Below are 23,052 nucleotides of genomic sequence, written 5' to 3'. Positions count from 1 at the left end.
GCAAACATCAAAACAAATTCATATAGCCTACTCTACTGTACATTTCATAAATTAAAAACTCTGCCACTCTCTATCTCTCTCATTCTCTCTGACTAATCATTGTGTCCTTTCCTTTCCTTTGAATCCTTTCCTTCACTATCTGCATCGAGTGCTGCTGCTGATCTCGCCATCTCGGTATAGAAATGGATTTATTGGAGATTTGAACTTTCAATATTGTACTTTTTTAATATATTGTTCCACTTTTTGCTTTGGCAATGTATGTTTTCCCATGCCAATAAAGGGCCTGAAGTGTGTGTGTGTGTGTGTGTGTGTGTGTGTGTGTGTGTGTGTGTGCACACGCGTGTGCTTGAATTAATATGTAGCCTAGGTATCATTATTATTAAAGAACTCTCCCTGCACCCCCCCCTATCGCTCTCTCTCTCTCTCTCTCTCTCTCGTTTTCTCCATACAGACTAACGGTCCCTCCCTCTTTAAACACCATAACATGAAGGCTCGCACAATGGTGCTGGTGCTGTGGACACTCACACTAGGGAGCACAGGCTGTTTGTGAACATTCTCATAGTATTCCTTTTTAAGTTTCCTTCTCTTTACTGAGGATATCGGGTCACTTTAAACTTTTTTTTTTCCTGACCGCTAATAAATCATGGGGACAGTGAACGTCTGTCTTAAAAGAGGGTTCATTATCTTGACCAGTTTGTTCGGGGTAAGTGCCAAGTGGTCTCGTTTATTACTTATGAATATATGAACTTTGAAGCCATGCAAAACTGACCAAAAAAAAGGAAAACCTGAATAACAATGCTAAAATTGAATAAACAGCTTCGAATCGGACACATGTCGTTTGTTTTCGTTGCGACAGGCTATCCTGTCTTTCATTCTGGAATCATATTTCATCCAGACTTTCTCTGCGCGGTGCGGGACCCCAGGCGGTACACCAACATTGGTGACGTATCGGATTATGTGACTCAATCACAACGGTCTTTCATAAGTCATAACGGTCTAGAATTAATAATCGCCGTCAGGGTGTGGCCTAACAGGGGTGCTTTTACCACCCATCTTCTCAGGTTGTGCGCCGTTTATGCTATAGTAATACTACTGTAGTCACGGAATTCAATAGGTTACCAATTCCAGTGTTACACCGGTCAATTTCTGTACTGGAGGGGGTGGGGCCGCGTGGGCACGATGTTACAAGACGAAACCGGTACGTCGTTGAACTTGTAAACATAAACACCACCAGAAGAAGACCGTAGATGTATTTAGTAGTGTGACTCTGTGAGTGTGGATGTGGATCTTGGTCAGTTCGGAACTTCGGGTTCAAAACCCCGACTTGAACCAAAACGAACGAAAGCGTCGTTAACAACATGTTTTTTTTGTTTTGTTTTCTCGACATAGTCTCCGCCACACACCTGTTCGAGTCACAGGCATCGATAGGCCACAATTGTCCGAGTAACGTCGGTGACGAGTCGTAGCTGTAGCCTACATGGGCGGTGACCGGGTGTTTTTAATTATAGCCTAATATTAGTAGATGACTAATGCTCAACATAGCTATATAGTCTAGAACATTCATTGGTTCTCAACCTTTTGAGTGCCACTTAAAATATGTGGAAAATATATAGGTGGTACATGTAGGCTACTCGTACGGTACAGTTCTAGTAGATGTTGAGAGGTTATTAATAAATAGGGTGGGAAAAAAAACATTTTCAGCTTTCCCCCCCCTGTATTAATAAATAGAGTCAAGTTGTGGAATCTTAATAATATCCATTTAAATTAATTCCTTAGGTACACATTGTATGGTAATATATGTGCTCATTTGTCTCTGTGAGTTGTTTACTTAAAAGGTTATGCATTCTCTGGGCTTTGGTAATAGTGTAAGAAAGGGTTAAAAAGGAACCCCTTGGGAAATGTTTTCAGGTTGGTACCTTGTAGAATCTGAAAGAAAAAACAATCCACCCCAAAAAGTTACTGAAAATAGAAGTATAGATGTGATCTGAACATTCTCAGCTATTCTTTGGCAGTTTTTGCCCTATGCTTGAATCTTAATAATAACCACTTTAATTAATTCTCCAAATTGTATAGAAAAGTTGGTTAATTTGTCTCAGTAGGTTGTTCCATTCAAACAAAGATTAAGAAAAAACAGGTGGCGTTAAAAAATCCACCCTATGCGCGTAGACCCCTGTTCCATCTAGACTAACATAAGCTATATGACTATGCATTTTCGGCTTATTGAACCCTTTCAATGGTAACCCACTATAGTGTCAAATAAGCAACCGTAGGCCTATAGCCTACAATGTTTATAAGTAGGCTATTTGGGTATATATGGTGGCACTTTGTAGTTTGTACACACCTCCAGTACTATTAATCTAACCAGAGAATAACAGCATGGCCGACTACAGGCCTAAGCATGACCAACATGCATATTGATTGATTGATTGATTGATTGAGAACTGTACAACCAGGAACCACCTACAACTTCAACAGCCTATTTATCAGTGAAGCATAATTTAAAATTAATTTTTCTGTTTCCAAAACATAGGCATATTCAAAAATTAAAACACTGTGCTAATATCTGTGACAGTAGAACACAAAATTTAAATATTGACAAATCAACCTGCCTGCCGCTTCAATCCTTTATTTAGTCTCGATGGGGATACCTGAGTGAGTCTGATATTATTAGTTTGTGCATGTGTTCAAATGTTATAAACGATCCTACTGCAGACACATATATCTGCATAGACTAGTATGCCGGCCCTGCCAAAAGGTCCTTGTTTGAGATAGCACTACACAGTAAATCCATCAGTGTCCATTTATCATTTGTTACTGTGGGGGAGTTCCAGGGGGTCCCCAGCTAAATTAATGATAGTTAGGAACCGAATGGACAATTATGGGTCTTTAACTACAGTATGAGGCTGAACCAATGTAACCAAATTGACCCGCGGTTACATTTGAACACTCTCAGAGTTAAATGAGCACATGATTTCATAGTGTTGCTCATTGTAAGTCACTGAGGATAAGAGCATCAGATACATGGCTTAAACTAAATTGTTATTGTTGTGATTGTTGTTGCAGGCCATCAGTGCTTTGTTGCTGGCAGTCACTCTGTTTAGTCATGGATACCTCCACGGAGCTGAGGAGGTAACGCCAAATACCTGGATCTATCTATCTATCTATCTATCTATCTATCTATCTATCTATCTCTCTCTCTCTCTATCTCTCTCTCTCTCTCTCTCTCTCTCTCTCTCTCTCTCTCTCTCTCTCTCTCTCTCTCTCTCTCTCTCTCTCTCTCTCTCTCTCTCTCTCTCTCAAAATATAATTGTTATCTAAGTTGTGGAGTAGAAGTATAAAGTATTGAAAACGTGAAATATTCCAGTAATAATACGTCAAAATTGTTGACAAAAAAGTAGAGTAGGCCAGTGCCCTGGATGGCAGGGTCAGCTGAGAGTGACAAGCCAAGGTGGGGTGTTTCCTCACATTAAAGACAGTCTTACCACAAATGCAAAACTTGAAACCAAATCTTACAATAAATGCACCACATCTCTGTGTGTACGTCTGTAATCCATGTAACTCGAGAACCGTTTGCCCCACCGAATTCAAATTTGACACACACGTTCCACACCACCACAGGGAGTGCAGTGTCCGGCCTTGAGTTTTACTAGACTGGTCTACTAGATAACATATTATGTGTCGAAATGAAATGAAATGAAAAACTCTTGACAGAAAATAACAGAGGAGAACACACTGTAGATATATCAAACGAACAATTGCAAGACAAAATCACCAAGGAAGTGGTGGCTAATGAAAAGGATTGATAGGTTTCATTTAACACCCCGAAAGCCTGGGGTTATTTAATCCATTAAATCATAGCACCCAGCGATTTATAGCAGCGGAGCACATTTAGCGACGGACCGGATGTTATCCCGGATGTGGCTGAAGTAGCTTGATGTAGCCAAAACTCTCTCGCGATCGACAACAACGGGAGGTATGATTCATTCTAACGTAAAACCGCAGTGGGCCGTCTAACACATAATCTTTTCTTAGAATTGGACGGAATGATTTAGATCAAGAGTAATTAACGTTTTAAGATTTTCGATCTCGTCGGCTAAAATGGGGGGGAACATTTTCGATGACGTCCCACCGCAAAATAACATTGAGTGTTGCGCAACAGACACTCCCAGCCTGTGGAGCGATGCGATCTGTTTTGATATCAATAATTTCTCCGTCCTTTTGATCAATCTCCGTCTTGAGCGCTGGGCGTTACTAATTGATAGGGTGGAGAACTCCGTCCTGTGCACTCAGGGTGTTAACATTGTATGATACACAGGTATGAATTTCTTTGTCAGATAAGTTTTATGGCAAAGCATACTGCCCTAATGGGTAGTGTTCAACTGACCCACAGGCACATGTGACCACAGTTCCCTGCTTAAAATCTAATCAGATACACACTCTGGAACATACAGTTATATATCTTTTATTCACTGTATCTTCTTGGCATTGAATGACGAGACCATGAAATAGATTATAAGTTGCTGAATGAAATCTGCCTTAGAGCCAGATTGAAACATCTGGCTTCAACCCCCGCAACCGCCAACTTCCGCATGTCCCTGCGGAAGGTTCCCGGAGCAAGACACTAAATCCCCCCCAACAAGTCACTTGTGGGAAGTCGCCCTGGGTGACAGAGTCAGCTGAGAGTAAAAAGGTGTTGGTTAATTCTCACATTAAAGGCGGTCTTTTCCCCAAATGTGAAACTGGAAACCATATAAACGAAAGCAAAGATCTGTCAAAAGTTTAAAACTCAATGCAGTACTCTGGACATAGAGAAGAATCATGAACTGTGAACACATGCTATGCCTATGTATAGACAACACAAAAACCACCAATGTGGCACTGGTGACTAACCACAATTGATTGACCTTGGGCTGCAAAAAAGATAGAGGAAACAGAACTCATGCACACAGTCCGTTATTCCTTTTCAGAAAAGCAGGTCAAAACGACCTCGGCCGAGCTAAACAGTTCGGCCATTTTGACACAGCGTTTGTCAAAACAAACTTTCACTTGCAAAGGCTTCCATATGTGTGTCATTGCATGGGTCACTCAACAAACTAAATGATACATAATGGGGAAACGGTTAACTGAACTCCTTATAGTCCCAATGGGATGTGTCTGCCTCTCTCCATCCCTTGACCACCATCTGAACCCGACCCTGCCTGCCACAAAACTGGATTTATTTACCTACAAAGGGGGGTACACAGTCCACATTGCATTGCTGTCTCTTTATTGAGCGAGACAAGTTGAGATGAAGGCAAGGTTTACTAGTTTAGTTTTAATTTTCTTACTTTCCGTTTGGTTTTCATTCGTTTTAGTTTTTAATTGTATTTGTCAGACTCATGATCAAGCTTTTAAAAAGTCAGAAAAGGTTTATTCAAAGCACAGCTACCACTTTGAAAGATAGTTTACACATCCACCAAAAGTATAGGCTTACGTATGAAATACACAGACAAAGACAAAAACTAAGGTATATGGTTATAATTCTTCGGTAAAGCCTCTTATACAGTAAATATATTTCTGTTAACTAAAATGTATTTTATCAACTGTATATGTAGTTGTAAATATTTCATTCATTTTAGTTAACTATTAATATAACCTTGGATGAAGGCATGTGAGTCGGCTCTCTTTGAGGATTGTATTACCCTACTGTATATAATCATTACATTTTGTCGCTGTCAGGTGGAAATGTCCAAAACCGTTACTGTACAGGAAATAGAACAAAAATATTTCCGAAAGGGCGAAAATAGCCGTGAAACTCAATGTGAGCTTATAGATAGGCTATTTTCACTACTTTTGCTTGACACTCTTGTATGACGAAGCAGGGCATTGATTGACCAAAAAGAAAAGAGAAGAAAAAAATGTGATGTCTCTCCCCCAGATGGATGAGCTGATCACAGGAATAACGATCCTTTACGCCCTGGACATTGTCACCCTACTGTTGGCCATAATCGGTCTGTTTGGAATCTGCAAAGAGAAGAGATGGGCTCTCGTATTAGTAAGTCTCACAAACATAACCTTTCTCTCATTTGGCCAACACAAACCCATGACACAGTGTGCTTCTGTTTGCCTCAGCTAGTAATTTGTTGATTGATTGAAACGGAAAAAGCCTGTCAAGCCAGTCCATATGAATTTATAACATGATTATGATGGGTTTTGGCATGCAAGAGAGTGCTGGCTTTGACCCCAGTTCCTGCTCTTCTCATTGCTGTGATCTATAACCTTCATGTTCTACACAGGAATTTAACTCATAGTTCAACATTTTTAGTGTTACCTCTTATCAACAAGTAGTGGTCCTACCCAGCTACACGTGGACCTAATTGTAACATAGAGATTGGTTAAAATAATTTGTTAGATTTGTTAGAATAGTTTGATTCACAAAGAAGTTATGTATTGTATCTTTATCTTTTCTCTTTTGACTTATGACTTGCGTGTACTGTGTGTGTGTGTGTGTGTGTGTGTGTGTGTGTGTGTGTGTGTGTGTGTGTGTGTGTGTGTGTGTGTGTGTGTGTGTGTGTGTGTGTGTGTGTGTGTGTGTGTGTGTGTGTGTGTGTGTGTGTGTGTGTGTGTGTGTGTGTGTGTGTGTGTGTGTGTGTGTGCGCGTGCGTGCGTGCACGCGTGCGTTGTGTTTTAGTTCACAGTCGGAATGGCCTTGACCAGTTTCATCTTGTTCGTGGAGCTCATGAGAGCACTGCCGGCTCGACATGAGGTACACACACGGTTACGCTTTAAATGAAAAACAAATCCATAAACAAAACCACAAAAGAAAACCCACAGACCACAAACTAAACTCAATGCTTCATTGATTTGGTGAATAAACGTTTTTTTTCCCCCACAGGTCGGTGAGGAGATCAAGCGGGAACATCAGGCCATGATACCGCTCAGCGAAGCCAGCGACTCTTCCAAAGCTTTGCTCTACGGCATGCAGTACAATGTAGGTTGTCGTCTACTTGTTCTTGGGTGTGACCGAGTATGTGTTCGTTTTGCTGAGCCATTTCTAGAGTAAATAATGCCTCCTTATCACAACCTTATTATGATCCTATGGTTGCTGCCTGATTCCATTGAGAACCCGCACCATAGAGCTTGAGGAATAGAGCAGGGCGTCACTTCTCCATTGAACTCAATGGACATGGCCGCCCTGTTCTATTCGGTCGCCCTATTACTTTGAATGGTGTGCTTGTTCTGTAGTATGCTATTGTTAATCTTAGATTTTTGTGTTTGTCTGTCTCTGATGTATATTTGATGTATACAGTATGTCACTGTGTCTGTGCGTGTGTGCATGCATGCACGTGTCAACATGTGCCAGTGCGGTGTCAGTGTGTGTATCCTAATAGTCCGCTCTGTGCCCTCGTGTCTCTCAGTTTGAGTGCTGTGGACTGGAGATGGGCTACGAGGACTGGGGCGACGATGTCCCTGAGTCCTGCCTCTGCAACGAGGACGAACTGAGCAACTGTGTGAGTATCAAAAACTAACCCAAAAGTGCTCCTTCTCATTTATTGTCTCGCCTCCTAGTGGACCGGAGGATTCTATTGGCTTTGTGTTTCTAACTGCAGGTTTATAGCTTTGTGTGATTAGGCTTAACCACTTCAACTGTAGCGTCCTTATTTTGTCATTATAGGTGAACATATTCAAAACTATTCAAAAACAATATTCAGAAATATACAAAAATTGCGACAATGGTTAACACATTCCCTGCAGATCACGTTATTCCTGACTTTTTTCCATTGTCTTTCCCCGCGGAACACGCTATTCTCGACTTATGTTTTATTCGCCGTTTTTTGATAACTTTTAAGACATACAGTGTTTCCGTCGGACATCCGTGACACCACGTCACGCGTTTGGATCACGTGACTGAAAACAAACCCACTGATGCTCGATTCCTAGGGCTTCTGGGAAATTGAGGCTCAATGCATACCTGCCTACGGTGCGTAATGGTGCGTAATCCATCTCGCTCTATTCTGTGTTGTTGTTTCGAATCGCCGCGGTGGTGGATTTTTCAACTCAAACACAAACGATGGGACTATTTTCAGGCAGATTTTCATGAAATGGAGGTACAATTGCGACGGCGTGATTCTTCAAAGGTTAGTGAAAACCCCGGCTGGGAACTGGAGTTAGAGATTTATTTATAACGCAGTCAACGTGTTAAGCAGGGCTTAAGTGGTTAAGACATTCTATTTCATCACACCTCATCATGTTGTACTCATTTATTCTGCTCATAAAGGTTGCAATTGGCTTGTTGACTGGTGGTTTGGTTTTCTTTCTGTATGCTTGTGCTCTTTCTTTCTTTCTTTCTTTCTTTCTTTCTTTCTTTCTTTCTTTCTTTCTTTCTTTCTTTCCCATGCTTGTTGCAGGTGGCGGTCCCTAGGAACAGCAGTTTTTCTGAGGAGAGCACAGATGAGCCCATCATGATTTACAAGGAGGTCGGTTGTTTTTCTTTTTGTTTTTGTTTGTTTAAAACTGCTAGATTAGTGGCTTAAGTCCTATTTGCACAGGATTTAAAAAAAAACAGACGTCCTTCATGATTATTACAAATGACCTGGGGTCCCTATATAATACTAATCATGTGCGAATAGGACTTTGGTCTTTGTTAGACTTTGTTAGATCAACTGGAAATTAACTGATTCCACAGTCCACAGTCCGAAAGTGTTGATGGGAAAGGGAGGAACGTGAATAAAAACGCTCTTGAAGTACCAAACCATGCCTGCACCAGTGCACCAATGTCCCAACTTTTGTCACATATGACACATATGACATATGATTATGTAACCTTGACCCTGATCTTGATTGTGACATTGTGCGTTTTGACCCTTTTTGGGCAGCCTACTGATTATATCCCTGGTGCATGAAAATCCATCCATCTGCTCTGGAGTCATTTTGCTAACACACACACTGGACTGATTACAATAGAATTCTGTTTCCTCTAATTTGCTATGACTGCAACAACATGACCTAACATTAGATGTATGTCGTGTGTCTGTGTGCAGACAAGTGTGTACAGTAAGTGTAAAGCCCAAACCACACAAATGCAACTAGAAGATGACAAGACGTACAGTATGAATCAGGCTTTAATGCCATTTTAATGTTTCTTCTTTTTCAGCCATGCCTTCCGATCCTGATCGCTCACGTGATTCTGGCCATTAATATTGTTATAGCAATATCACTGGGACTCATGTTGCTCTGGGTATGTCTGTCTGTCTGTCTGTCTGTCTGTCTGTCTGTCTGTCTGTCTGTCTGTCTGTCTGTCTGTCTGTCTGTCTGTCTGTCTGTCTGTCTGTCTGTCTGTCTGTCTGTCTGTCTGTCTGTCTGTCTGTCTGTCTGTCTGTCTGTCTGTCTGTCTGTCTGTCTGTCTGTCTGTCTGTCTGTCTGTCTGTCTGTCTCAGTTCAGTTCAGTTCAGTTCAGTTCAGTTCAGTTCAGTTCAAAGTAGTTTTTAGAGTCAAATAGTATGTCGTACAGTCATATGTAGAAAGAAGTGTTGGTGCTGTGTGTTTTTAGAATATCATAACGTTAGTCTCTCTCTCTGTCTCTCTCTCTCTCTCTCTCTCCTGTTTCTCCACACTGGGAAGGTTTTTCAGTATGTGTTGTAACATTAGTATTTCACAAGTCCATGTAACATACCGTTTAAATGACTTTCTCCATCTATCATCAGGCTTGAGTCCATCTCTCACGCACATACTGTGCAAACAAGAAAAACAAAGTCATATTACATTGTACTACATCATCAGAACACATGAAGAGTAATGTGTGAGTCATCAATAGATAGATAGTCTTGTATAGAAAGTAGGTCTGCTCTTATGTCTACAGTATCACTTCAGTTTTATTGTGGCATAATTAAGCTGACATTTTGAGCATTATTTCGGCCGGTGATACATTTTGTCCGTCCCTTGGGAGATGAGATGAATGAGCCTCTTCTGTTGGCATCTGAATGGACAGCCTTCATCCAGATGTGAAAGGGAAGTGTCAAGTGGCCAATCACTGACTACAATGGGAGTGTGTGTTTGCCAGGAGGCAGGCGAATGACATGTAACACTTTGCCCCACATAGCAGAAAAAATTACGTTTGGCAAAGCTTGTCGAGTTGGCACCTCTTTCAGTTTTGCAGAGATTTAGGTTGTCCACGCGCTCATGTTGTCACAGTGGTTCTCAAACAGTTTTTGTCTTCAATACCCCTTTTTCCTCATTTCTGAATCAAGCACTCCCTTTACCCGACTACAACATTTTGCTTAAAAAACTGCAAGTTGCAACTGCAACTATTGATGCTATGAATCTAATTATTTATTCATAATTATTTATTATTATAATTAGGCTACTAGACAGGTGTCCATTGGGTACCGGCCTACTCGGGAAGCATGCAAGTCGGGATACGATGCAAATAGGCAATGCATGCCCCACCCTGTTATGCAATACCCGTTATTATACCCGTTGTAACGTCTGTCTGTCTGTGTCACCTTTGTAGTAATTTTATACCCATGATCCTGTAAACCTGTCTCAGAAAATCTGTTTATTTCAACATGTTTTATTGGTGACGTGACTAGGTTATGTAACAATGACAATGTATGGCAGCACTGTAGAGAACAATGGATGGCTCTACAGTGTACTATACTGCAGTGGTTCCCAAAGTGGGGTCCGGGGACCCCCAGGGGTCCTTGAGGGAGTTCCAGAGGGTCCCAAGCTAAATGATAGTTTGGAACCAAATGGACCCTTATGGGTCTGTAACTGTGAGAGGGTACAAACGGGTCCATTTGGTTCCATTTGTACACTCTCAGACTTCAATTAACATTGATTTTACAATATAAATTGGGGTCCCAGAGATACAGTAGAAATGCCTTTAAATGAGGGCCTGTCTGTAGACTAATGCATGTCAAACTGGGGGTCCTTGAAATTAAACGGGTTCAGAATCACTGCTAGAGCCGTAAAAATCTTCTCTTATGGCGGTCCCTGGAATATCTTTTCAAATTGGGTACCACTGCTATACTGTACGTCTCTCTCCCTTCCCTCTATAGGTGGTGTCCACAGGGCTGGCTGTTGCCATCCTCTGCCAGATGAGGAGAAAGACGGATGTCCCTACAGTGGTCTACAGCATCAATGCCAAGGCAGGAAATTACACCACACTCATAACGTCTGCAGACGCCTGAGCCTTCGCGTGCACGTGTGTGTGTGTGTGTGTGTGTGTTTGTGTGTGCGTGCGTGTGATTTTAGAAGAAGGCTAGGGTCAGTGTGATGTTGTAATCGGAGAACAGTCAGCAACAATACTTTGTATTTGTATACACAGTAGCTTCACAAAATTTCAATTTTCAATTTCAAAGTCATAATTAACCAAACGTCCTTAGTCCTCCTATGGTGATGAACAGAATAAATAATATACAGAACAGCATCTGCTTGTGTACGGAATAGCTTTTCAAAATGTCCACTGCTGTCATTATTTATGAACCACAGAGGGCAGTTCCAGTTCGTCCAACCAAACGCTACAGCTGATCCCACTCACTTTCAAACTGGCATGCCTACTTTGGGCATGTACTATACAGTAGGTAGACATTTCTCAAAATTCTTCGCAAAGAGCCAAAGTATAAATATACGTTGTTTAAAGTGGTTGATGCACCATCAGCTGCTGCTTGTAGCTTATGAATGGAAAAACCTGCTTGAGTTTGGTCCTCCGGGGCACAGGCCTGGACAGGGTGGATCTATCATAATCAAACTGCAAATGATGGCGATAAACAATGAGAGGAAGAGCAGGAGGGCAGAACAAGGACATGGGAAGAAAATGATATATACAGAGCCTCACACTTAACGTTGAAGGTTTACACGGACATTTCTGAAACCTAATATACTCCTAGAGAACAATTTGTTTGATATATGGTACAGGTCAGTGGTTTCCAACCTGTGGGCCGGGGCACGCTGGTGCGCCGCCAGAGTATTGCAAATGGGCTCCCAAATAATTGGCATAATACGATTTTAATGATAATATAACATTAATATATATTTCTAAAATTCTGGTCTGGTCCACTAGCACATTGGTTCTTAAACGTTTTTAATTAAATGTCAAGGACCCCTAATTTGGCCGTGGACCCGCATCTGAAAATATTTTGTACCAGGGACTCGCAGAAGAAAAGATTTGACTATTCTAACTTGACTTCAACATTTTTCAAAAAGCCAAAGTATAAAATATGGACAAAGTGGTTAAATTGATTGTGATATTTTGCTGGGGACCCCCTGGAGCCACCCCAAGGATCTCTGGGGCTCGAGCACCCCACTTTGAGAACCTGACTAACAGATATGAAACCATAGTGGGATCCAAGCTGTGAAATCAAGTCTTCTTCATTAAGCTGTCAGGATTTAATATTATACACTACCCTTCACTGACAAATATTCACAAAGACTTAATGATAATAGCAATGTGATTGAAATGTTAACATGCAGGAATAAAGACTCATCGGAGTGAAGTCAATTGTAACTGTGGAAAGACTTCTCTTTCTAATAAGCTGTTTTTGAAGATATATATTTTGAAGAAAAAGCACTGATGGAGACATGACTGTAAAAAGAGGTTTACACACATTCACGCAAATGTCAGACTTTTGCATTTAGTTGTTTAGCTCCTGACTAAACATATTCAGCCATATCCTGTGACAAATGGAGCGCACTGACAACGGAACTCATGTAATAACCAAATACCATGACATTATTTTATACAGTTGTTTTTCTCCCTTCCTAATTGAATGTACATATTGTAATTATACATGGGATGCAAATCTCAGAAATATTCAAATGTTTCTAATTGGCAACCAAATACTTCCAGAAGAGATAAAAGATTTTAATTTGTACTGTAGATACTACTACAAAGCAACATGATTTTTGCTGCTTTGATCAAATGTATTTTTTATGTTAGTTGCAGGTTAGTCTCGCGATGCCAGACAACTATTCCACAATCTCTGAATGCTATAGAGTCTGGAACTACACCTCCGAGTAAGGCGCGATTCATACTCCTATTTTAGAGCCGAATAAAAGTCGGTTCGGCGCTGTAGAGCCTACAATGTGACGTCATTTGAGGTTCGGGGGGGCGGGTACCGTCCTAAAGTCGGCTTTTCGGTGCTACTGAAAATTTCTGACGAGCCGAAATCATTTCGGCACTACAGCGCCGAAACAGCGGTAAAATAGGAGTATGAATCGGCCCTAAGGAAGCTCGCATTTCGGTTCACAAAAGTATTTTTCAAAATATCTAGCCTTTTTATTTCCATTTCTGCTAAGCAGCAAGTTATATTATGTTTAGATGATTTCGATTTATATTAGGATAAATTTGCGCGAAAAGACGAAATGAGGAGGAGGGGGCTGCCGCTGGCCCGCTGCACTTCCACTTTGCTCATGATCAGAGCTTCCGTTCTCCAGACTGTATGACTGTATTTGAAAATTGTGAGAGGCAACAGTCTGGCAACGCGAGACTACTGCACGTGAAATGCCAAGGGAAAAAACGTATAATATCTGTAAATGTAACTTCCAAATAATGTTTTCTCCATTTGTTATCATTTGTTTAGTCTTGTTTTTCGGTTTGGATTTGTGAACATACTTTGTAATTCACCACTCTGATTGGTGTGTAATAAAATGAGTGATGTTTTGTTATTGTTTTTAATGATGTTCTATTATATAAATATAATAATTCTCCATAATTTGTTTCAGAGATTTGATAGTTAAATTATTTTTATTTTCATTTTACATTATTTTACTACTTATGGGAAATCAAATTTTAGAGGACAGCACCTACCCTGCTTCTTCTAAGAAATTTTAATGGGCATGAATTATTTTTTTTAAAGGTTGCTGTAGTCCACTACAGCAGGTCCAAATACAGAATCTCTGCCAGGAGATTCTCCTGTCGCCACTCGCCACAGACATAGATCTTAGCTCCGCCTGGAGTCTGGCGACAACTATTATTATTAGGATAATCGTTTTTGTGTGGAACAACTTATTATCAATTTAAACTAAAGTAATATATATCATGGAGCCTGTCAGAGACCACCCTGAGGTTCCTCTGACCCTGCTTTTACAAACTCATGCAAGCTGAATTCACTTCCCTTGATGTTTGAACGAAAACAGGTCCTCCGTGATGAAATCACTCTTGATGTTCTAGTCTCAGGCCAAATTAGGAAGGGACTGTCATCTTCAATAAAACCCACAGTTTACCTCCCCCGTGTCTGGCAGACAATGGTGTACAAACTACTACAAAGTACTCAACCCCAGCACTTGAGTCAAAGAATAGGTAAGTAAGTAAGGCCTTGCCGAGCCATGAGGCCCATAGGGCTCCTGTTTCTGTAGTGTGAGGCAGCTTGATTACAATTACACCCCCTGGACATGACGCTATAGTATATGCCCAATAAATACAAACCCTTCAGTCTTTGACAGTATATGACCCGGCCGGGGATTGAACCCCAACCTCCCAGTCTCAGGGCAGACACTCTCTAACCACAAGGCCTGAGCTGGTCAAAGCATACTGTGTAGTCCTGGTCAAATATTACTCAACTACAAGTGAAAGTTGCTCAGTGAAATTTGTACTCGACTTAAAAAGTTGCTTTTAAAAATATTTAAACATTCAAAAGTATTAAAAATGACAAATGACAAAATACAGTACTCAAGTAAATGTATTCAATGCATTCCACCACTGCTCGCGGAGGTCATTACAGCTAATGAATAGCGTGGAACCCAGTCAAGGCAAACAGCATGAAAGATAAACATTTATGAGCAGAAGGTTTAAATGAGCTGTCCTGACAGCCCAGGTGTCATTTTGTTAGTGCTACTAGCTTCATTTAATAAGACAATACTCATGTGCCGAGCAGATGTAGTGTGCGGGTGTACCTTATTGCTTTCATTGATGGCCTACGGACCTGTGCATAGTTGCATACGCCTGATTTCTGGGTGTGTGAAAGTTTTCTCCTACAGTTAGTGCTACTGGGAAATGGGCTTGGCTCAAGGCAACAAATGGTGATGGTCAGTAAAGAAGTACATTTACTTCTACTGCAATTAAGTAATCATTTTTGAGTAACTTTAGTCATATTTGAGTGATATTTGTTGAACCTTTCTGGAAAATCTTAATTGTTTTCATAGAAAATGTCAAAAAGCATGTCCAGTTCAAATTTGATAGACCAATTACTATTATTCACATACTGGTGTTGAGTACTTTGTCCATCACCGGTAACACATAAGGAAAAGAGAAAAAGGGAGTTGAGAAGGTTTTTATTTTCTCTTTTATTCATTTGTTCAAAAACAAGTATTCATTCCATGAGTTCAAATAATCATAATCGAAACATACTGAGATTATGAAATGCACATAACAAGAGTTAACATTTTTTTTAAAGTATGTAATTCTTAATTAATTATCAAAGTGCAGATGTGGGTGCAAAATAATTTCCGTCAGGCTGAATTCATTTGGATAAAACTCGTACCATGCACAGCAAAATCATCACCATTTAATTTATCCATTGTTAACTCAGAGAGTGCACAAATGTAACCAAATGGTCCCACGTGGGTCTATATCATGCATGGGCAACTGGCGGCCCGGGTGCCACATGCGGCCCTCACCTTCACTTAATGCGGCCCGCATGTTAATATCAGAATACTGATATAGTATTGATTTCAGCTGTTACAATTCCAAACCCACTTTAATTACTTAATGACTAGTATTAAAATGTTATTGTCTTTTTGTGTCCAATGTCTTTTTATGTTCATAAAGTTAACATAACTAGAACAATGCATTTGAAATTAAATACAAATGTTACTTTTCAGGATTCCAATTAAAAAATAGCAAAAAAATTACTCAGGTTTTCAATTCAAATATAGCAAAAATAGCTGATCTACAAGCTCAAAACGCATCGCACTGCGACGCGTATTTTTTGCTACGACAGTAATATGCACTGTGGCCCTCTGGAGTGAGTGTGGAAATATAGTGGCCCTCGCCATCGTCAAAGTTGCCCCACCCCTGGTCTATATGGTTACATTTGTACATTCTCTGGGTTAAATGAACACTGAGGATTTTACAGTGTAGCCTACAGTACATAACCCAGTGTGAAATCAGGACAAGGAGACAGTTCATGGACAGCTGCTGTATGTCATAATGGGCAAGTTGGCAACAGTGTTACAGGTTAGGTCATGATTGCTGGGAATTCCAGGCAGACACAAATTACGTAATGCATAGCCTGAAAACAATAATACAAAAAAAAATTGCGATGATCTCACCAAAACTCTGAACACATTTTAAAATGGCCTTGAAAGAATAATTGTTTTTTTGGGAGTCTGGGAAATCATGATTGCTTGGGTGTTGAAGCACCCCCTATTGCATAACTGACGTTGATTAGGATTGAAGCGAGAATGACATGAAGGGTTTCTTGATCCAAAATGAGATATCCGTAATTTGTGAATGAAAATAAAATAGAATATGGCACAAATTATTGTACCTATCGACAATGGAACAAAAACATAAGAAAATAAGTAAAAGAAAATAAATAAAACATACAGTAGGCTTTGTCAGAAGTCGACCTCAGCTGACAAAATAATACATTTACAGAGTGTAATCCTCGGGTAATGGCTATGAACATGGAACGAGCCTTTTAGATTCGTACATTCTGAAACTACATAAAAATGTTTTTTTTTCACCCAGTACCAATGAGTAAGCTGTAATGCTGGGCGCTACTCTACTCTAAGCTAGGGAGAACCCTGAACTGCTCATGCTTCTTTCAATGCATGAGGACTGAGGAGTGAGCAGGCCGCTTCTTATCACCTGACGGGGGAGTTTTCCTGGGAGGACGTAGTGCATTGAAGTGGAAGGAACACGTTATTTAAACCAGTACCTTTCCCCTCCATCAGGGGAGGCAGAGACCAGGATTACTGCATGCTTTTGTGAGGGTACCTACCCTATAGGGGACACGGGGACAACATGCAAACTCCACACAGAAAGGCCCTTTCGTCAACCCCACAAGGGCTGCTGATGACACGGAGGAGAGAACACGCCCCCAGTGTCCCCGGCGGGAATGGAACCCGGGACCTTCTCGTTGGGGCTCACACAAACAGCTGACAAACAACCCTGCAGTATACTGCAGGTCAGGAACTGTATAAGCCCTAACATTCCTTAATTGGCTTGTCAATTTATCCAGGTGGTTGTTATGGGGATACAGCAGGGTGTTTTTTGTGTGTGTGTGTTTTTGTTTGTTTGTTAGTTTTACATGCGCCAACACAAAAGCTGAACACCTGAGCATCCCAAAGAATATTCAATTAGTAATGCGAGTGTGATGGTCACTTAAGACATGCTTGGAGGGCAGTATTTGTACGTCTGGAGAAGTTCCAGGAACGCCTTTTTCTTTTTCATCTGAACCATGAGTTTGATGCTCAGAACGAGTAGAACCCCCTGCAAGCAAAGTAGCGAACACACATGCATGCAATAATAATAATTAATTATTATTCATATTTTCTTACAGATGTAAGGATCTGTATGTATGTAACAATGAAATGCATAAACATACCCAAAACATGGCACTTCCAAATTTGAACCCTGTCACGATTGAGAATGCACGTTTCACAGAAGCCATGTAGATATGCAGACAAGGCTGTAAGCAAAAATGATGGGTGTTACTGTTAGTTGATGGGTATTAGAAAATTAAGTTACAAATTAAGTTAACGTCTGCTTTCTCACCCACCTCTTTTCTAGTACCATCCAAGCAAATATTCCTTGTGTGTTAGCACAAAATATAATTAGATATATCTATAATGCATTATTTTGCATTACTTTTAATGCATTATAATGTGCTTACAATACTGTATAATTATATCTATAAGCACTAACAAAACAATCACATACCATTATAAAGCATTTTATAATGACATACCAGCTCAACTATCATAATAATACCGGTACTTCATAATTGTTGGTCTGGTCATAGACTTTTGACCAGGGAGATTGGCTATAGCTATTTTCAAACATTTTAGAAAACCTTTCAATCTTGAATTGGTTGAAAGTGGTTAACTGACACTATAATCACTATATCACTATAACAAAAACTCTCCTTTCAATTTGGCCCCACTGGTGGCCCCCACTTTGAAAACCACTGATATAAAATATGTTGTCTTACCTCTTGATAAACAAACTGATTCTTACTCATTGATGTGCCAACAGTGACATTTCCCCGAAGTCTCACCTGAGGATGGAGAATTTAAATGTCATAATGTTCACACAGAGAACATTGCTCTTATCTTGATTCACTGTGGTACTGTAGATTTAAGACAAATAGAGAAATACACAATCAAAACATGACAAGACACTACATGGCAGAGCATCTATGGTCTGTTTCAGTTCATATTTATAAGGTAAATGTACCATGCCAAAAGTGCCATACCATTCAAAAGTGTCTTTCCTGATGAAACGGCACTGAATGACTACAGAAGTAAGCCGGTTCTGCCATCAGAAATGTTAAATGAGTTCTAATGGCATGGAACCAGCGGTCTAATGATTTTATTGTACAAAGCAAACTCCGGTGTTAATTTAACTCAAAGACTCTTGTTAGTTAGATTATCACTCAGGCTCTTGCAGCGCAAATGTGCACGATACTTACGCAATTCCTTCCTGGGTGCTCACACACACAGGTGAATGGAATGGACGAGCCCCAGTCTGCGTAGCCTTCCACTAGACCACAGCACTTATACTGCACGCATGCACGCACGCACACGCACACACACACACACACACACACACGTGTCATCATGTTCCCTCAAGTTAAAAACAGATGGCAATTAACACATACATTACATTTTAGTATGTATTAGTATCATGAGATGATTTAATGTTCATTGTACAGAAATGACGCTGAATACAATTCAGAGGTAATCCTCTTGGCTATAGGGGAGATATTAGGCTTATGAGCTTCAGGCAGTACTTGTCAACAAGTACAGGTACGACGTGTCCAAGCCCCCAGAAGGGCTGGCCAACGTTGAAGCTGCCACTACCTACTGGCCAAACGTGGAACTGCAGCACGGTCATGGAGGTGGATGGACGTTCAGTGACGTCATGTGCCTAACGTGCATCAACCCTGACCTCAAATTTGAGGTCCGCTCTCAACTTCCATTGAGTTATAATGGTACCTCCGGCAGTCTTCCGGGTGCTTCAAAACGCCACTGAGCAACTTCCATTGAGCTGTCGCTCCCGGTCCTCACTCTATCCTTTATGTTTATAACTCTATGTACTTGTCCTATACCTGACAAATCTACATTTCTCAATGGAAGAGTAGCCTTACCTCCAACCACTGCAGGTGTGCTCGTTATATCGTATTAACGTACTCTGCCATACCGATGTTTTACTCATGAAAATAAATAGTTTTGTGCTTACATATATTTGGATTTCGTCCATTAAGGTGCGGTTGTTTTTGCTGGCTCCACTCAGAGGCATCATGGACAAGAATGATGCTTCCCTGTTCAGCACCTCCTTCTGTAGACCGACATCACAACAACCATGTCAAATAATAATGATTCACTTCTGTGCTTTGTTACAAATGAATACATTATCAGCAGTGGCGTGCACAGACATTTAGAGGGGCAGGTGCTCAAGTGAAAAAAGGGCACCTTGTGCAGCGCGTGGAACCGGCCGGTTGCCTTAATAGTGTGAGATTTAAAGATTTTGGGGCATAAATAATATATTAGAAGCTTTTTATCAAGAATTGATCAATGTTTTGTGTGCTTTAAAATGATTGTACTGTGTTTTTGCTTGATCAGAAAACAAATAAAAATTGAATGATCAAAGAATTGATCAATGTCACCATGGTCCACATACTGTACAGTGTACACTGCACAAAAACATTTTTTTTCTTCAAAAGGGCACATTGCTGTCCAGAGGGCAAAGGGCAGGTGCTCTAGCACCACCTAGTGTATCTGTGCACGCCACTGATTCTCAGGGTTACAAATTAGTGGATATCACTCAGTTACAAATGAATAAATGAACACTGATGATTTTAGTGTGTACAATCCTTTTAAAGGAGTTTTATTGTAATAGGAATACATAGGCCTATAGTGGATTGTGATATACATAATGATCATAGTTTTGTATAGAATTGATGGTGAACGTGAACGCACCTCATAAACAGGTTGGTACTTTACCGATGTGTTCACAATCATCATTTGACTGGCTGCTGCCATCCCAACTGCAAACTAGTAAGCAGGCACGCACACACACAAAGATCAAAAAGTAAATACAGTTACAGACTCATTTAATTCATATATAACATTGTAAGGCCAACCTTGCATGCACACGCTCGCGCTTGCACACTGTGATGACCCATCCTGTTTGTGTGATGTTGCTGTGTTCTGATAGTGTTGTTCTCTGTCCATGTGTAGGAGGAGGGGACCAGCCTACCGGGGTGTGCCTAGAGGAAGAGGCACACCTGACTCCAATCTGGCTAGGAGTATCTAAGCAGGCTGGTCAATGCCATTCTCCCTCTCACCCCTACACAGGAAACATTGTTTGGTTTTGGTTCTTTTTAGTTAGTTTTGTCCTTAGTTAATGCACCTGCACATACACTACATTCTCACACATGCTACACTACTGATACAACTGACTACTCACACCCCACTCTAAAAGTAAAGTATAAATTGGCATTTATTTCTGTGTGTCGTCTCCTATATTTGTCATGATTTGAGTCAGGTCATGACCACACACACACACACACACACACACACACACACACACACACACACACACACACACACACACACACACACACACACACACACACACACACACACACACACACACACACACACACACACACACACACACACACACAGTCTCACACACACACACACACACACAGTCACTCACACAGTCACACACACATACACCGCAGATCTTACCACAATCAAGCACCATCTATTCTCCTTCAGGGCTCCACACACTCCGACGAAAGAGAGAATGAGACAGGATGAGCCAAGGATGTAGAGCTTCACCACACCAGACAAACCAAACTCCTCCAGCTGAGGAGGAAAATAAGGACAGTCTGGTTGGTTGTTTGTCAGTGTTATCAAATCTTTTTCATGTCAAGGAACCCCAAATTAATTTGTATTTGGCCACACAGACCCCCATCTGAAAATATTTGGTGCCAAAGACCCCCCATGCAATATATTTTCTTGAACTTGTAGCTGATGTTTATAGGGTTAAAGTAGTTAAACAGATTTTGATGATTATGTTAATGGCACCCCTTCAATGACCCCTTTATGCAAACAGATGAAGTGAACAGAACATGACCAACCTTATTCACTAAACACACAATCTAGTCTTACTTTGTCATTATCAGAGATGTGTCGGTGGGCAGCTACTGTTATCGCCAGCAGGATGAAGCTCAAGGCCTTAAGGAAACAAAAAGGCAAATTGTTTCTTTTCAAAGTCATAGCAACATGAAGTGATTGTAATGTTATATTTGGCTCAACCAGGTACAATTTGCACCTGCACCTGTGCACCATGCATCTCCAAGTATTAATTCAGAAGATGTCGTTTTGTTTGTCTTATGGGTGTTTTTTGGTTATTTTCATTTCGTGTTGTGATTTGTAAAAAAAGAAATACAATTTTAAGTGACAAAAATAAGAAGTAAACTACTCATTATGCAGAATAATAAATGTACATCAGGGGTTCCCAACCGTTGTGTTATAGTACCACTTACCACGGATCGGCTTTTACACCACTGAATTCTCCACGTGCAACCCAGATTCGGCTCAAACAAGGGGTTAAATTGGCCCCTGTAAAACTCCCCCTCTATTTTTCTATACTGTTCACGTATTCCCCTTTTTTCTAACTGTATTTGATGTGTATTTGATTATTTTTAGTTCAATTTTACATAGATGGGTATATTATTTGTATGTCTTTAAATGTCTTGATGACTTGAAACTGGAGGACCCTGCTGTAAACATGTGTTAGTGCTTTTTCTGGTTTTATCATAGCAGATTTTGTATTGACCTGTACTTTCTTTGAAATGTACCCATTCTACAAACTGTTAATACATTTTCAATCAATCAATCAATCAATCAAACAAGTGGCAGCGGTGGCCGAACGGATTGCGGAGCGGTCTTGATACCGGAAGGTCGCCAGTTCGAATCAGCGGTCCGACACGTTACAATTACCACCGCTGAAGTGCCCTTGAACAAGGCATTGAACCACTACGATGAAATGTTCTATGAGCAGGGCCTGGCTGGAAACAAGTTCTTGAGCTTAGCCCAGATACCCTGGGTAAATATAGTAATCATTTCATTTCATTTCAGTTAAGCAAACTGCTTACACACCCAAATCTAAACCGCAAGCATCATTCAATTTGAAAAGCTCCTTTCTTATAAGATAAGTTATTCACTTATCATAATTCAATGTAGGCTATCTAAAACATAGGTGGTTTGGTCTGTAAATTGTTGTTTTCTTTATAAAAGAAGAATGCTATAACAGACCATCATTGTCTTAATGTTCAAATATTGCAAAAAAAATATCAGCATCGCCATCTACTGGCAAGCCTGTTTTAGTACATTTAAAACGGAACAGAATCAAAGCCTGACTCCCCCCTCCAGCAGGAGGGGGGAACCCAGTGTACTCTCTGCTGCCCCATCTGGCGGAGTCAGGTTAGACTTGACTAGCCTCGGTCGGTACCCAGGCTTTCAAGCCTGACTGATTCCTGGCATAATAATATAACAACACTGTAATGCTATTGCTGGGGAATAGCTTTTGAACTCCCATTCCTGTAGTTGAATAACTTGACTTGCATTGGCTGAATGTCACTAAATCTAAATCAACCATCACATATAAAGGATGTGTATTGTTTAATTTTCATATAAAATGAGCAGCACATTATCTAGTTTTCAATAGATGCTGCAAATACCTATTTTCATTTATTTATTTTCCTTAGACGGCAGTATGGAAACGTAGTAGGCTATACACATCGAATAATGTCATAATGTCATGATACCTTGTCGATTAATTTCAATGTATTTCTTGTGGGCACTATAAATGCTCAAATGGAGAAGCTAAAT

General features: G+C 40.5%; 2 protein-coding genes across 2 annotated transcripts; one reads left to right on the top strand and one right to left on the bottom strand.

Moving 5' to 3' along the window:
- The first annotated feature begins 470 nt into the window (after positions 1 to 470).
- LOC306916175 (tetraspanin-8-like) lies at positions 471 to 13,644 on the top strand. Its single transcript, XM_079493938.1, has 10 exons — positions 471 to 703; positions 3,064 to 3,129; positions 5,918 to 6,034; positions 6,671 to 6,745; positions 6,875 to 6,970; positions 7,398 to 7,490; positions 8,388 to 8,456; positions 9,134 to 9,217; positions 11,037 to 12,998; positions 13,206 to 13,644. Exons 1-9 carry the CDS (start codon positions 644 to 646, stop codon positions 11,166 to 11,168), a joined length of 792 nt encoding a protein of 263 aa, XP_079350064.1. The 5' UTR covers positions 471 to 643; the 3' UTR covers positions 11,169 to 12,998; positions 13,206 to 13,644.
- Positions 13,645 to 17,149: 3,505 nt separating this feature from the next.
- On the bottom strand, positions 17,150 to 20,987 carry LOC306916623 (tetraspanin-8-like). Its single transcript, XM_079494578.1, has 7 exons — positions 20,902 to 20,987; positions 20,125 to 20,199; positions 19,385 to 19,483; positions 18,615 to 18,704; positions 18,135 to 18,200; positions 17,529 to 17,612; positions 17,150 to 17,413 (listed from the first exon to the last, which is right to left on the bottom strand). The coding sequence occupies exons 2-7, from the start codon at positions 20,185 to 20,187 to the stop codon at positions 17,306 to 17,308; spliced, it is 510 nt and encodes a 169-aa protein (XP_079350704.1). The 5' UTR covers positions 20,188 to 20,199; positions 20,902 to 20,987; the 3' UTR covers positions 17,150 to 17,305.
- Positions 20,988 to 23,052: the final 2,065 nt, after the last annotated feature.

Source organism: Electrona antarctica, assembly GCF_951216825.1.
Source record: "Electrona antarctica genome assembly, chromosome: 23".
Classification (NCBI taxonomy): domain Eukaryota; kingdom Metazoa; phylum Chordata; class Actinopteri; order Myctophiformes; family Myctophidae; genus Electrona; species Electrona antarctica.
This window is presented reverse-complemented; position numbering and strand designations above follow the sequence as displayed.

What these genes read in the sequence shown, in the direction of transcription:
- LOC306916175 (XM_079493938.1), top strand. Translation starts at nt 644, where the DNA reads ATGGGGACAGTGAACGTCTGTCTTAAAAGAGGGTTCATTATCTTGACC. An exon ending in TCTTGACCAGTTTGTTCGGG is followed by an intron (nt 704 to 3,063) that starts GTAAGTGCCAAG and finishes TTGTTGTTGCAG; the next exon opens with GCCATCAGTGCTTTGTTGCT. An exon ending in AGGACGAACTGAGCAACTGT is followed by an intron (nt 7,491 to 8,387) that starts GTGAGTATCAAA and finishes TGCTTGTTGCAG; the next exon opens with GTGGCGGTCCCTAGGAACAG.
- LOC306916623 (XM_079494578.1), bottom strand. Translation starts at nt 20,187, where the DNA reads ATGGCAGCAGCCAGTCAAATGATGATTGTGAACACATCGGTAAAGTAC. An exon ending in AGCACCCAGGAAGGAATTGC is followed by an intron (nt 18,201 to 18,614) that starts GTAAGTATCGTG and finishes CTCCATCCTCAG; the next exon opens with GTGAGACTTCGGGGAAATGT. An exon ending in ATCAGTTTGTTTATCAAGAG is followed by an intron (nt 17,613 to 18,134) that starts GTAAGACAACAT and finishes TTTTGCTTACAG; the next exon opens with CCTTGTCTGCATATCTACAT.